Source organism: Hylobates moloch, unplaced genomic scaffold, assembly GCF_009828535.3.
Source record: "Hylobates moloch isolate HMO894 unplaced genomic scaffold, HMol_V3 SCAFFOLD_3, whole genome shotgun sequence".
Classification (NCBI taxonomy): domain Eukaryota; kingdom Metazoa; phylum Chordata; class Mammalia; order Primates; family Hylobatidae; genus Hylobates; species Hylobates moloch.
The window spans coordinates 39,418,593-39,434,714 of NW_026652278.1; the positions used below are offsets into that span (position 1 = coordinate 39,418,593).

At 43.0% G+C, this 16,122-nt stretch overlaps 1 protein-coding gene across 4 annotated transcripts in view; it reads right to left on the reverse strand.

Moving 5' to 3' along the window:
- PLCE1 (phospholipase C epsilon 1) overlaps positions 1-16,122 on the reverse strand; it is a 350,498-nt gene that overhangs the window by 103,563 nt on the left and 230,813 nt on the right. For all 4 annotated transcript variants that reach the window (XM_032136433.1, XM_032136449.1, XM_058436200.1 and 1 more), the window contains one exon: positions 3,132-3,277. In XM_032136433.1, coding sequence (XP_031992324.1) covers positions 3,132-3,277 — 146 coding nt within the window. The remainder of the gene's footprint in view (positions 1-3,131; positions 3,278-16,122) is intronic.

The window sequence follows — 16,122 nt, forward strand, 5'->3', positions numbered from 1 at the left end:
GAGGCTGAGGCGTGTGGATCACTTGAGGTCAAGAGTTCAAGATCAGCCTGGCCAACATGTTGAAAGTCCATCTCTACTAAAAATACAAAAAAATTAGCAGGGCATGGTGGCAGTGCCTGTAATTCCAGCTACTTGGGAGGGCGAGGCAGGAGAATTGCTCAAATCTGGGAGGTGGAGGTTGCAGTGAGCCAAGATTGCGCCACCGCATTCCAGCCTGGGCGACAGACTGAAACTCTGTTTCAAAAAAAAAACTTGTTTTTTACAAACATCATTTTTGATGGCTATATAACATTCCATTATCTGGATGCAGCATATTATTTCCTTTATCTATTTTCCTATTGTTGTTCACTTGGGTTATTTTAAACTGACACCATGACTGAGTAAATATTCTTGATTGTAAATCTTTGTACTTCTTACTAGTGGCTTAAAAGCGCTAAGAATTTAGTTAGAGGAAGCAAAATGTACAATGTCTATAAAAAAACCAAAGTCACTTAACAAGAAATATGCTTTCTCTTCCTATTTAATTGCTTAAAAAATAAGAAAATCTCTATTATGTTGATAATAGTTAATTGCTTGGAACCTAAACACTTTCAAGCCTAAAAGTGCACATATAAGCTCTGCCTCCATAATCATTGCATCGTAAGAGTATCTGGGCACTTATCTCCTGTGTACAGAATAGCTGTCAATAAAAGACCTATTATACCTGGTACTTTCACCTATCTGTAAAGATCAGTTTAGTTTTAAGCCAAATACAGGAGCATGAAACTAGGCGGCAGTGGGTCTGGGGTGTGAGACAAAATGCATTGGGATCAGTGTTGAGGTCTGTCCTGGTTTGAGATTATTCCTTATTTAGGGAAATCACCAGGCTCTATGGTCTTCTTGGATTTTGTATTTAAACTCAGTTGAATCTTAAAGGCCCATTCACCCTAGGCCTCCATAGGTCTTTCTGAGGCCATTCTTGTAATAAGAGAATCTAGAACATGGTATGTGGCAGCCAGCCTCTAAGACAGCCTCCCATGGTCCACACCTCCTGATTGTGTGGCTTTGTGCAGTCCCCACCCACAAGGAATCCATGCTGGTCCTATGTGATCAGTACAATATGGCAGGAGTGACTGTGTGTGATTCCCGAGGCTAGCATATAAAAGGCATTGCAGCCTCTGCCTCCCTCTCTTGGATCATTCACTTCGGAAGGAGCCAGTCACCGTGCTGTGATGACAGTCATGTTGTGGGGTCAGGAAGCGAAGTCCCTGGCCAAGAGCCAGCACCAACTTGCCAGACACAGAATGATAAACATCATTAAAATAAAATGACTTTATCAAAATATCATAATTCTTTTCTTAAAAGAAATGTAATACAGATTTTCTTTTTTCCTTTTTTTTTTTTTTTTTGAGATGGAGTTTCCCTCTTATTGCCTAGGCTGGAGCGCAATGGCGTGATCTTGGCTCACTGCAACCTCTGCCTTCTGGGTTCAAGTGATTCTCCTGCCTCAGCCTCCTGAGTAGCTGGGATTACAGGCGCCCACCACCATGCCCAGCTAATTTTTGTATTTTTAGTAGAGATGGGGTTTTACCATGTTGGCCAGGCTGGTCTCAAACTCCTGACCTCAGGTGATCTACCCACCTTGGCCTCCCAAAGTGCTGGGATTACAGGCGAGAGCCACCACGCCCGGCCTACACGTTTCCTTTATAGAAAATTGATCACAAAGAGAATCAAAATCATCTGGATATAACCTCCTGTTCTCCAAGGCTTTGTTTTTGTTTTGTTTTGTTTTTTTCCCCACTTTTTCCTTCTTTTGAGCCATGCCTGATGCATTTGCATGACTATTTTAAAGGTCAAGGACATGATCATTTGGGTTTATTCTTAGTTAAGAAAGTTGAAAAGGACAAAAAAAAATTAGAACTCTGAGAGTTTTCATCTCCTCCCCAACCCAGAATCCCTATATAGGGACCTGGAGAATCAAAGAAAAATCTCAGTAATGTTATGAAGTAAAATTCATTTGCAGTGAGAACCCTCATGAGGATGGTGAATCTCAGGAAGCAATAACAATAACAATAGCTTCTCTTTATGAGGCCTTACTATACGCCAGGCACATGTGTCAAATACTTTATATTATTTCACTGAATTCTACCTAAAGATGTAGGTGCTTTTTAGTATTATCCCCATTTTGCAGACAAAGTAACTGAGGCTCAATGAAGTCAAGTAGCTTGCCTGGATCACACAGGTATTCCTTAGGGGAATTGGGATTTGATTCGTGGTTAAGGATTTGATTCCTAATTTGATTCTGACTTAAGAACTCATGCTCTTCTTCCTCACATACCATGCTGCCTCCCACAGGAGTAAGAACAGTTACTTTATGCCAGGTAACCGAGGCTAAAAGGGGATAAAGCAGGCAACTTGATGAACAGAATGGTGATTTTGTTATTAGCTTGATGGAAAAGGCATAAGAACAGGATATCACGGTGGTCAAGATCATGGGCTCCGAAATCAAGGTTGCCTGCATTTCCAGCAATGCCAGGTGACCTTGGGTGAATGACTTAATTTCTCTTAGCCTTAGCTTCCTCTTTTGTATAATGTGGGAATAATAATAGTATCTACCTGATAAACCTGTTTTGATAATTAAAACATACAATATAGGGAATGTGCATAGCCCATACTTGACATATAGTGTTTGATAATAATGAGAGCTAACATTATTGGAGGCCTATTGTCAATGCTAGCCACTGTTATTACTAAGGGCAGTTGGTGGTCTATAGCATACAGCCCTGGAACACTCCATAAGACAGGCCTGAAAAGAGACAGATAACAGTGGGGTTTACAGGACAGGAAGGGGAATAGTCAGTGGTGGGGTTGATGGGGTTATGCAACCAAGTAATTTCACTTGGCTTGGCAAAGAACACAGGATCACAGCAGACCCAGTGAAGTAGGATTGTGACTGGCCCACAGGGGCTGAATTCTGCAGCATCTTTGAGGGACAGGGCCTTTGGTGCTGAAAGAAGATAATACATTTCCCAAGATAATCATTTCCAATTACCTGGCTTGGGTAAAGGTGACTCCCTGGACAATTAACTCAGTGCCATTCAGGTGATGAGAAGTGACTGTGCCAAGATAACCATATTCCCCACTGACTATACCTGAGGCCAGCCAAGAACTCCATGACAGCGTTGTAGTTGCCCATGTTCCAGCAGCATTTGGCCACATGCACCAAATATGAAAAGACTTCTCTCTTCTCCTCCATGGAGCCTGCCGTGAGGATCAGCCACGTCACCCAGGAGCTCACCTGGAAAACACACAGAGACATTCACAGGAATTATGTCCTAAAAGCTTGGCAATTTTTTTCCCAAAAGTATTCTTTGTTTTTCTAAAAATATCAATTTGGTATTAGGAAATGAAAGACCTATAGGTCCTTAATCTCTTATAACTCTGTCTTTATTTTCTTTAAAACAAGAAGGCTGAAAAAGTCAATTCATAAAATCCTTTGATCGAAAAAATTTCTTTTGACTATAAGAAAATAAGGCCTAAGGATAATTTTGATTGAAAGATATTTGACTGATGGACATTAAAATGAAATGTACTTAACCCATCAGTTAAAGACATTTACTAAGTATTAAAATATATAATATCAAATGAAAAATAAAAATTTATTTTATTTTATTTTATTATTATACTTTAGGTTTTAGGGTACATGTGCACAATGTGCAGGTTTGTTACATATGTACCCATGTGCCATGTTGGTTTGCTGCACCCATTAACTCGTCATTTAGCATTAGGTATATCTCCTAATGCTGTCCCTCCCCCCTCGCCCCACCCCACAACAGTCCCCGGAGTGTGATGTTCCCCTTCCTGTGTCCATGAGTTCTCATTGTTCAGTTCCCACCTATGAGTGAGAACATGCGGTGTTTGGTTTTTCATCCTTGCGATAGTTTACTGAGAATGATGTTTTCCAGTTTCATCCATGTCCCTACAAAGGACATGAACTCATCATTTTTTATGGCTGCATAGTATTCCATGGTGTATATGTGCCACATTTTCTTAATCCAGTCTATCATTGTTGGACATTTGGGTTGGTTCCAAGTCTTTGCTATTGTGAATAGTGCCGCAATAAACATACGTGTGCATGTGTCTTTATAGCAGCATGATTTACAGTCCTTTAGGTATAAAACAATCTTTTACAGATGCTTTATCTATTATGCCCCTCAAATGACAAAATATTATGAACAAATATTTATAGAGCACTTACTATGTGCCAGGAACCATTCTAAGCACTTTACCTATATTACCTCATTTATCTCTCACAACAATTCTAAGAGTCAGGGACTGTTATTGTCCTCAGGGATGTGTGTAAGGTCTTCAACCACATTGAAGGTAGCAAAGCCTAGGTTTGAATTTAGGGTGTCTGCTCCAGAGGTTGCATTATCAACCACTCACAAAATGCCTGATGTGTTTACACAAACTCTAATGTTCTCCAGTTCTGGGCTTAAAGTTATTCTAATGTGATTTGTTTTTCCTGCTACACAGACTGGAGGACAATATTTAAAAATAATCCATGTCTACACCCTCCCCTCATGATATACAGCCTCTAAATCATCTGCCTCTGCTCTACGACTATTTTGCTGCCACCTTTACTTTGGTGCTTGGATGCTGGTGTCCACCTAAGTTACCTTCTCCATCCTGACTAGCATCTGGGTTGATAAGCTTGGTTGTCAACAGACCAAAGTCTTGGTCTTGACCTCACATGGCCCTACTAGCTCTGCTTGGTTCAGCATCAGTGCTGAAGCCTGGACAGCAACACTTTTCTCTGGCATAAGTGAGAGAGGCCGGAACACAGAGTTTATGGTGACCCATGACAACTGCAGGAAATAAGAGCTCAAGGTCAATGGCATACTGCCTATAAGTGGATAAAATTATAAGAATTAATGGCATTGAGTGCTGACAGCAACCAAAGAGGGCAGTGCAACCCCATTTTTCCAGATCAAGAATCTATGGCTCATGGGAGAAGTGACTTTTCAAGGTCACAATTCTTGTTGATGTCAAAAGTAGGACTCCCAGCCCAGTGCTCTTTCATCAGATGAAAGTTGACAGTTTCTTTCTTTCTTTCTTTCTTTCTTTCTTTCTTTCTTTCTTTCTTTCTTTCTTTCTTTCTTTTTTTTTTTTTTTTTTTTTTTTTTTTTTTTTTTTTTTCTTTTTCTTTTTCTTTTTTTTTTTCTTTTTTCTGCTCTGTCACCCAGGCTGGGGTGCAATGGTATGATCTCGGCTCACTGCAACCTCGAGTAACTGGGATTACAGGGCCTGCCACCTCACCCGGCTAATTTTTGTATTTTTAGTAGAGATGGGGTTTCACCATGTTGGCCAGGCTGGTCTCGAACTCCTGACCTCAGGTGATCCACCCACCTCGGCCTCCCAAAGTGCTGGGATTATGGGCATGAGCCACCGCATCTGGCCGAAAGGTGAGTTTTTTCAGACTTGGCTCTGGGTATGTCCTCCTAAGCACTCAGTTTGGAGCTGCATATGTGAAGGCAGAACAGGAATAAAATGAGAAAATACTGAGAAGTGTCTAAAATATGATTAAAGAGATGAAAAAACAAAATGAATGGTTGCTCACACCTCTTTCCTATCCCTACATAGAAACAAACAGGAAAATCAGAGCAACAGGGAGTTTTAGTGATAAAACAGGTCTATTCTCTGGTATGAGCCAGAGGCACTGGAGTAATTAATAATCTTCCTCTTCCCTTCTGAAACAGACTGAAGTAAAACGTGATGGGCTACCTGCCACCCTCAAGTCCAGTCCTGAGCCTAGTGGGCTCCCAGCACGTGCCTCTGCCCTCCGTCTGTTCTGGACTTCACCCGGCCCTCGGGCGGCATCAGGAGAACAGGTCTGGAATCAGACCCTTGGGACAAACCCTGGTCCACATCATCCCAGGAACTGTCTGGGATTCCTAGTGCTGACCCCTCTCCTGCAGCTATGAGTAACCCTTTGCTCAAAGTCTCCATGCCTGTCCTCTCACTTGATTCCTTGGTTAAAAGTCACCTTTGTGAAAGCCCGGCTCACTAGAGCAAGAAATTATTTTGCTAACAGAGACTGAGTCATTGGTGCATCCATCTAATTCTTCCTTTAGTCTGACTGGCTTTTGATGAGCCCTATCCTAAAATGGGAAACCATCAGCAAACACTTAGCATCATAACCCTACTGACTCTTTGAGTTGGAAATTCAAACACTTCTCACAAATAAAAAGGAGATCCTGAAAAGTAAAAAAAAACAGTTTCTGAAAGCCACCTAACTCATCAGTTGTTGAGGCCTCTGGCTATATTGTCTCCATGGCTTTAGCTCCTTTCTGGTTGAAATTGATGGCAAATCAGGGTCTCTGGAAAGCTGTCATTCTTTCAGGCTGTTCTGATACCCTGCATTGACTTACTAGTCCAGTGGCTGGAAAGGGTTAACTCACCTCCCCCTGGAGAGGTCTGCTTCACAGGGCAGGTGGAGACCACCACTTGGTTTGTGTCACAATCCTGATCACTCATCCAGATTTATTTCCTATCAGTCAAATCATTTTCCATATACTTTCCCACAATGCTAGGAAAAAATAGCGATACCATATTTCACATGGAAACCTAATTTAAACCAACTGTTCCATTGCCGAGTGTGAGTCCCCAGAGCCCTGGTTGTTGAGATTATGTAAGCACTGTTATCATAAACACACACACAGACACACCACACACACACACACACCCCCCCCCAACATCTGCTTACAAGCCTCACGGACAATTCTTATTATGGTCTGATGTATTCATAATTTTATAAGCATTAAGTGGTGAGAGGGTCACCGCTAATTATAAAATAATAAATGACACAAAAAGGAAATGAAGATTCAGTGACAAATGTCAAAATGTTGACCAAAGCTTAAAGGTGGTCACATTTACTAAGTGGAAAATGGGATGTGTTGCCAATCCAGAAAGAATTTCTGTGCAATCACACAGAAAAACAAAAAAATCATATAAAGTACTACGGTTTAGGCATAGGGAGTGCTACTAGAGCAGAAAAGTGTTAACGGTAGCAGATTATTTTGCTTATTTCAATAGTAAGCACAGAATGAGGAGAGAATCTGGCCCCCAGCCCAATTCTTTAAGCACCTCTCCCAGAAGGTGCTGGGCTTACCCTGACATCATAACCCCCTGGACCATGCCCACAACTCCTCCACAACTGCCCCTCCCAAAATGTCTTTTTTTTTCTTCCTTTTGCTTTTCTCAGTACTCTTAGGCTTAGCCAAACAGAACAGTTTACTCCCTCTCCTCACATCAAATACCTTATTGGTGTCACACATGCTCATTTTGGAAGGAATGTTCTTGCATCATTCAAAATGACCTTTCCCTGGTCCACCATGTCTTGCTTGTGTCCTCTGCAAAGCCAACTCTTTACTTTGGCCCACCAGGCCCCTGTCCATTCTCCAATCACCTCACCTCTCCCCTACATCCCTCCTTTTAGGGAGGTAAACTAGGCTTTTTAACATCTCAGGAGTCTTGAACTGGTTGTTCCTTCCGCAGGAAGGCTTCCCCATCACCCCAGATTCAATTTTTTTTTTTTTTTTTGTAGATATGAAGTATCACTATGTTGCCCAGGCTGATCTTGAACTCCTGGCCTCAAGTGATCCTCCCGCTTCCACTTCCATAGCATTGGGATTACAGGTGAGCCACCACACACGGCCTGGCATTTTATTCATCGAACCCTACTCATCCTTCAGGCAGCACTGCCCTGAAACCATGCCATCAGGATCCTGCCCTGGACCCCAGGCTTCAGAAGGCTCCACACTGGCTGTCGTCCAGCTGTGCCCTCTCCACAGAGTAAGAAGTCTATGGGGTGGAGGGGACATTCCTGTCCATAGGCTGCGCACTCACTTCCAGATAATTTATCCCTTGTAAACCCACGCCTCCCAAATTCCCTGTCCAAACAGCACCAAGCCCACTGCTGGTCTGCAAGGGCTGTTTATCTGGATCAGTCCTTCGGAGGGTAGATTGTAACCCCTAGGCCTAAAGCCAGGCCAGAGGGCAGTGGGGGTGGGGGGCGATGTGTGGACAGGGTTTGAACTTGAGGCCTGAGGTATACACACTCTGGCACACAAGCCAGGATGAGAAGAGAAGGTGGAAAGGCCAACATGCTGGGGCCTCCCTTGTACTCGTGCCCTGGCCTCCTAAAGGAAAGGGTGAGGCTGCCTTCAGGAGTCTGATAAAAACATCATTTTCTTGAGCAGAACTTCCTTGACTTCCCACCTGGAGTGTGTCCACACACTGCATGCTCTGTGGTGCCCCACATCACCCTGACCCTAGCGCACATTTAGTGCTGTGATCCTCATTAAGGCAGATGCTGGATCTGCTATGCTCATGGGTAAGCAGCAGTGTCAGTGACCTGTCAGGATCTGCCCTCGGTAAGTTTAAACAAGAGTTGGCGAAGGAGTGAACATAATGAATGAATGAATGAATGAATGAAGCTTACCTCCTCTAGGGAGGCTTTTCTCATGGTTCACCTAGCACCTTCCATTCCATTTCTTCCTATTTCTCTTCGACTTAATGTAGGACCTTGAGTTCAAAGTTTCACTTGGATTCTCACCACTGCATGGATCTGCCTCTGGTTTATTTTTGTTATATTTGTGTGCCTGACTCTTTCACATGGGTCTGTTCTGTCTCCCCCAGCAGACCCTTAGACCTCCAGGACAGAGACCATCTTTCCCACATTTCCAGCATGGAGTTGCTCAGTGTCTCTGGCAGACAGGCAGGCCATCCAGAGTCCCAGGAGGCCGTGGGCAGGGAGGATTCTCAGCTTCCAAACGCTCAGGGATTATATTTGGGAAAAGGCCTGAACACTTCCCAGTGCTGTTCCCAGGTCCAGAAAAAGGAGACAAATGACTTGCTGCCAAAAAGTTTCTTGAAAATGCCAAGCAGAAGTTTTCATAGAGATGATCATTTGTAATGGGTATCTGGTCACTCTAACTGCAAAGGTTGAACTCAAATGGTAAAGTCTACAAAATATAATGAAAGTCTAGACAGAGCTACTTTCTCTCGTCTTTTTTTTTTTTAGATAGAACTTCCCTATTGTTGCCCAGCTGGAGTGCAATGGCGCAATCTTGGCTCACTGCAATCTCCGTCTCCTGGGTTCAAGTGATTCTCCTGCCTCAACCTCCCGAGTAGCTGGAATTACAGGCATGCGCCACCACACCTGGCTAATTTTGTATTTTTAGTAAAGATGGGGTTTCTCCATGTTGGTCAGGCTGGTCTTGAACTCCTGACCTCAGGTGATCCATCCACCTTGGCCTCCCAAAGTGCTGGGATTACAGGCATGAGTCACTGCACCCAGCTATGACAAAGCTACTTTCAAGTAGTTTATGTGTAGTGCACATTCATACCTATCCTCCATGGAGCTTTACTAAAACATCTTGACTAGCACATGTGGGCATGTACACACACACAACATGCATATGTGTGCATGCACAGGCACATACATGCACACACACACACACACACACCCCTGCAGAGGCAGTGCTTCTCAAATGTGGAGCACTGACATCAGAAGCACTGGGGGTGGTGTTTGGGTGTTTGTTCAAATGTAGATTCCAAAGCCTCAGATGGAGAATTCAGGCTCTCTTAAGGCCAGAGATCAATAATTTGCATTCTTAGATAAACTCTCTGGTGATTCTTATATGCGCTGGAGTTTGAGAACTCACCCAGGGGCTCAGTGACCTTTTTCTGCACCTCAGGGCCTTGAGTCAGATCAGGCATCATTTCTGTAGTACCAGTGCAAAATTGTAAATCACCTCTCCGGCCTCACCAGTTAACTGTACCTGAGATTGAGACTGTAACCCATTTGGAACAAGGGGAAGCTGGAGGGAGGCAGCACAGCGTAGTGGTGGAGCCTGGTGCTGGAGGTGGGTGGACCTGTGTGCACTCCCAGCCCCACCGTTTCTTGTGTGTGCCCCTGAGGCAAGCCGTCCAACTGCTTTGAGCCCTGATTCCCTTTTCAGTAAAATGGGCATACCGTTACCTCCTAAAATTGTTGTGAGGGTGAAGTTGGAGAGTATATCTAGAGATCTCAGCATGATGCTTAGTGTGCAGCTAAGGGCTTGATAGATGTTCACTATTGTGACTGCTCTGTTGCTGCAAGTACTGTTGTAGAGATGCTGAATTCCAGGTGACAGAACACAGAAATCCTGAAGACTGGAATCTCTAAATCCCACTTCCTAACTAACAGGCTGGACCACGAAGAATCTGTGATTGCCCTGAGAAGGGTTTGTGCCCCGAGTACAGTCTTCTCCTAAGAGAAGGATAACTCAAATGTGACCTCTTCTCTCAAGGCTTCCCTGGCTCATTGCTAGGAATAAAAGAACATGTTTCTATTATAATAGCCCAATCATATATATATATAATGTTTAGTTTTTAAGCTTTTATTTCTTTTTAGAAACGGAGTCTCCTTATGTTGCCCAGGATGGCCTCAAACTCCTGCCTCAGCCTCCCAAGTAGCTGGTACTACAGGTACATGCCACTGTGCTTGGCTATATATATGTGTGTGTGTGTGTGTGTGTGTGTGTGTATGTATAAAATGTTGTCCTACACCAAGTTCTTCCAATCATAAGCTCCTTAAAGGCGCAGGCCACGGTTCATTCATGCCAGGATCTCAGTCCTGAGGATACAGCAGCCAGCATGTTTCCCACACCCAGGCATCCCCCTTGACATGAAGTGGGTACAGAAGAGTCTCTTGAACTCGTTGCTCTGCTTGGCGTGGTTCCACTGATGACTCTTTGCTTAGGAGAGACACAGAGGGGAAAAGGCAAGTACCCAAAGGTAGCTTTTTCAGAGCCTCAGACACAGCTCAGATTATACTCTCCACTTACTCCCAAACTGCAACACAATTGTCTTCAGAACAAACTCTAAATCTCTTTTTGGCTTTCAAGGATGGCACTATTTGCTCTAAATTTACATCTCCAGTATTAATTTTTTACTGTTACCCGCCACTTATCCAGATAACAATCCAATTGTACTATGGGTATCATTTTCTATTCTTTGCCTATTCCTAGGCTCATTTCCATCTGATTCCTTGTGTAGGGGGTTTTGTTTTGGCTGTCTAACATCTTAATCTATACAGATTACATAAGGCTGACCATACTCCTTCCTGCAAGCCTGACATCAGTGATTGGTTCAAAGATTGTCATATGACCTACGCCAGCCAACTAAAGTCCTTCTTGAGTCTTTTACTGAAGCTATCAGGAAAAGAGACAACCTTTTTGTTGGAATCATAAACTGTAAAGATATGAGCCTGGAGCTGTTGACAGCTGTCTTTGCTATAATATCAGGAAAGCCTGCCTGAGAAGAAAGCCAACACCAAGAAAAGATGAAGATAGATTTTAAAAACATTGGATGGGTTCCTAAATCCAGCCATCCCTGAAGCCCTCTGATGACTCCATATACATACACCAATTTCCTGTTTTGTTTGAACAGATCTGAGTTGCTGTTAACTCATAACTGAAAAAAGAACCTTGACAAATATATCTTGACTTGAGGTGATCCTCCCTCTTCTAATAAATACTTAGTGAGTATCCACTATATAGTATGCACTGTGCTGGATGCTAGTAAACAAGACAGACATGGTATCTGCCCATTGATAGCTTGGCATCTCATGGGGGAAAATAACATAAGCAAGTAATTAAATAGTGGTATTATTGATACAATAATTGGATAATTATTTTTATAATTATACATAAAACTAACAATTAATAATTATATATAATTATAATTAATATATTTTAATTATATTAATTAATTATATATAATATATAATTAAAATTTTTATAATCGGATAATTATTTTTTATAATTATACATGAAAATTATTATTTTATAATTATATATAAAAGTATTCTTGATATAATAATTGGATAATTACTTTACCATTTATATGCTGTCATCTTTAGAAGTCTGGTTCTTCTACCACTTCTTGGTCCCAGTTGCCCTCCCAAAGCACTTTATTTATATCTCTGTAGTAATGCCTATTTTTTCCACAAACAGTTACTGCATGCCTGTGAATTTGCCTGGAACTATGCTAGGCATGAGGGTGGGAGCAGTTAAAGCAAGTATAAGAAAAGTAAGAAGCATACTCTGTCTTGCAATTAAACCAGTTGTGTACATGTCCATTTTATCTAAATTGTCACCTCCTTGAGGGTAGAGAACATGGGTATCTTTCTATTGTTTGCAGAATGGCTTGCCCACAGTTTGCAAGAGATAGTTGATTATTCTCAAATTCTTCAACTATAAATCCCTAAATACTGTACTCAGAAATTGGGTTCTAAGTTCACTAGAGTTATGTACTGTTTTAAAATCAACTAGGGAAAATATTTTCACTGAGATTTGCAAATACCATGTCTAGTTAAATGGAATTTGGAGAATTGCCAACAGCTGTGCAGAATGTGTTATCCTCTTCTCTCTCACCATACTTGATTGAATTGAATGGATCATTCCTTGTGAAGCCAATTATTAAATGCTGTTCACAAGTAAGCCTCAGCTCATGCAGAGTCTCCCCTTTTGTAATTGTATTAATTGACGGCCCTAGAATAGGGTCCTAGTTATTTCATCCCATTTTAATGGGATTAAAATCCATCACTAACAGTTTACATAAAATGTCTTGATATAACTGAGCTGTTGGCTCCAAACTATCCGGATCCTATTATAGGACCATTTATAAATCAATTTCTTTTCCTCTTTGCATAATTTTAGTAATCAAAATTACAATAACAACACTCTCCATGTAAATGGTATGCTTGTGAGAGGGACGCTGCTTATCCTATCCTTTCAGCTCTACAAGGCTGGTACTAATACTGCTGCCATTTTACAGACGAGGAAGGTGAGATTCAGAGTGAGTAAACTAGCTTGCCCAAGGTTACACACCTGGAAAGTAGGAATGAGCCAAATCAAAAGCCTGTGCTTTTAAATTACCATGCTACTGCCTTCCATTTTCTCTGTGATGAAGGTTAGACTCAACAGTAAATTAGACTGTTTGCTAATTTACTGTTGAGTCTCATCTTCATCAAAGAGAAAATGGAAGATAGTAGAGCATGGTAATGTAAAAGCACAGGGCTTTAAATTTTTAAAGCTTTGCTCCCCAGACAGCCACCCTGCTCTACTGGGCAAAGAAATGCCTCAGCAAACACTGTGCAGAGCTTAGCTCCAGAATCAGAATGATGCAGCCGAGTCACATTCCCTTTAGAAACAGAATTTTAGCATTCTGAGAAGTCATAGAGAATGTGGCACTGGTGCTTGCCAGTTGCTTACAAATGTTCCTATTCTGTCATGTATCTAAAATTTTAAGTTTTCTATGACATGCAGAATAGGAGAGGGTCCTTCTGAATTAGAGAAGAATGTGTGGGAGAAGGCCTGTGAGAGATTCCATCCCTGCAGCTCACTCATCCAGACAGCTAGGTATCCCAGGCAGAGGCCAGAAAGTCAGGGTATACCCCCTAGTAAACCTCACCCCAAGCTGCTGCCACCTCTGGAGTGCCTGCTCCCTGCAGCCCCTTCACTCCAACTAAGTCAGTGAACTTTAACAAATACATACTTGCTCAGCAAATCATTCCTGAGTGTTTACTCTCTAGAGCTCACACTCCAATGGGCACTAGAGCACATGATGAGCAAGACAGACACAGTCCCTACCCTCCCAGGAGGTGGTGGCATCTGCACTCCCCAGCCTGACCTGTCCCTCCTCAGCTCTGATCTGCTTCCTATGAGGAGTACCCCTTTACCTCTCCTCACCGAGGAGATCTCAACTGGGCAGTGCTGACTCTATCATTGGCTGGGTTTGCCTTTTTCTGACATCAGTGAAATAACAGTGACACCAAATGCTTTTACAGACTCTACTTAACATGTATTAATTCATTTAATCCTGCAACAAGCCTATGAGGTATATGTCCTTATCATCTGCATTTTAGAAATGAAATTGAAGCAATCACTTGCCTAAGATCATAAAGCTAATTAAAGTGGTGAAGGTGGGATTCCAACCCAGGCAGCCCAGCCCCAGAGCCCATGTACTCTGCTGGCATGTATTGGTTTTTCAATGCTGTGTTTCTTGTGGCTATGTCTTGGCCTATTTTATTTTATTTTATTTTATTTATTTTATTTTATTTGAGTTAGGGTCTCACTGTCACCCAGGCCGGAGTGCAGTGGCATGATCATAGCTCACTGAAGCCTTGAACTCCTGGGTTCAGCTGATCCTCCCACCACAGCCTCTCCAGTAGTTGGGACTACAGGTGTGTGCTACCATGCCTCACTCTGTCTTGGCCCTTCTCGAATCTCTTTTTATGCTACATCCTCTCCATACATGTTTTCCTTCACTAACTTTCCTTTACCCATCCTCTATCTGCTGCTGGCTCCAAATGTCTAGCTCTTACCTTGTATATCCAAGAATGAACTGCACATTTTTACCTGGAGGACCCAAAGCCCACCCTGTTTCCAGTCCTTAACTCCTTCACTTTCCATTCCCACATCCAATTAGCTTCCAAGTAGCCCAGATGTCATGTCCTCCAGGAGGCCATCCCTGAACCCTTAGATAATTAATGGGTCCTCTGTGCTAATATAACCTTCCTGCTGCATGTTTCATACTGCACTGTGACCACTATCCCTCTGGACCTTGCCACTGCAGATGGAGCTCCTTGGATACAGGCATTGTTTTACTCAACTGTTTCCCGGCACAAGTGACATAAGTGAGAGGTGTTTGACACCATCTTGTTTTGAGTTATGCATAATACATTGCAGCCACCTCCAAGCTGGTGCTGCCCTTCCCAGAAAACGGTCCAAGCGCCTTACTTGCCCAGGGTATCTGGGAACTGCAGTACAGGAAGTAAGGCAGGATCATTTACCCTAGAGATCACAGCCCCAGAGCTGCCTACTTGATCTTCACCCAAGAGGCTCAGAAGGCTAGTGTTGCTGGGGAAGGCAACCAGGGAAGCCATGACATAGAAGACCTATGGGCAGTTTGGTCCATGACTGGAAGACTCCATTTTCCCTGAGATGATTGGGCAGCAGAGAGTGAGAGTGTGGTGGCTTTCTCATCTGCACTGGAATGGGCTGGACCCATTCTGAGGTTCTCTGAGTGAAGGACAGAACATGGCTTACTCAAGTCCCCTGGATGGGGAAGCCACTGGCCACAGGCCACACTATGGGAAAAGGGGACAGGTGAAGGTTGTCATCCAGGGCCACTGAGCAGGGCCACGACGTTTGGAGACCATGCTGTGATTCACTCTTGGTCCTTGGGCAGGTGTGCACCTGTCACTGGTAAGAAAAGTGAGCCCGGCAAGTCACTTTTTCACTTGTGGTGAAATGCAAATTTTCACCAATTAGAATGTGAATGGTGAGCAAGTAGAAGGAGACTGACAACCAGCCAACACTAATGATGGAGCAGGAAGGACAGAGCGGAAGGGAATAAAATGGTGTGCCTGTGTTGGCGTACATTCCGCTGAAAACAAATCTGTGTGAACAAACAAAGGATACTGGCATCCCACCAAGATCAATTCATCCTGGCCCCACTGGACACTGGTAGATAGAACAGACCGTTAAGAAGAAGATAATTAAATCATCAGTGTGTCCAGTACATATGTGTTGAGTGAGCGTCTGTGAATGAAACTCGGAATAAATCTGATGAAAACTGGAATTCTAATCTCCTCAGCTTCTCTGTTCCAGTGGGGAAGAGAGTTTATGTAATCACTCTCCTCAGGGTGAAGATCAAGCAGGCAGCTCTAGGGCTGTGAGCTCTAGGGTAAATGATCGTGCCTTACTTCCCGTACTGCAGTCCCCATATGCCCTGGGCAAGTAAGGCGCTTGGACCGTCTTCTGGGAAGGGCAGCACCAACGTGGAGTTGGCTGCAATGTTTTATGCATAACTCAAAACAAGATGTTGTCAAGCACCTCTCACTCATGTCACTTGTGCTGGAAAACAGAAAAACACAGGATTTGGAGTCAAAGGAATGTAGGTTCATTTCTTGGCTCCGCCTTTCACTATTTCTGTGACCTTGAGCAAGTTTCCTACCTACCCTGGGACTCTTATTTCCTCACTCATAAGATGGGGATAATAAAATGCCCTGTATCATAAGGAGTGTGGTGA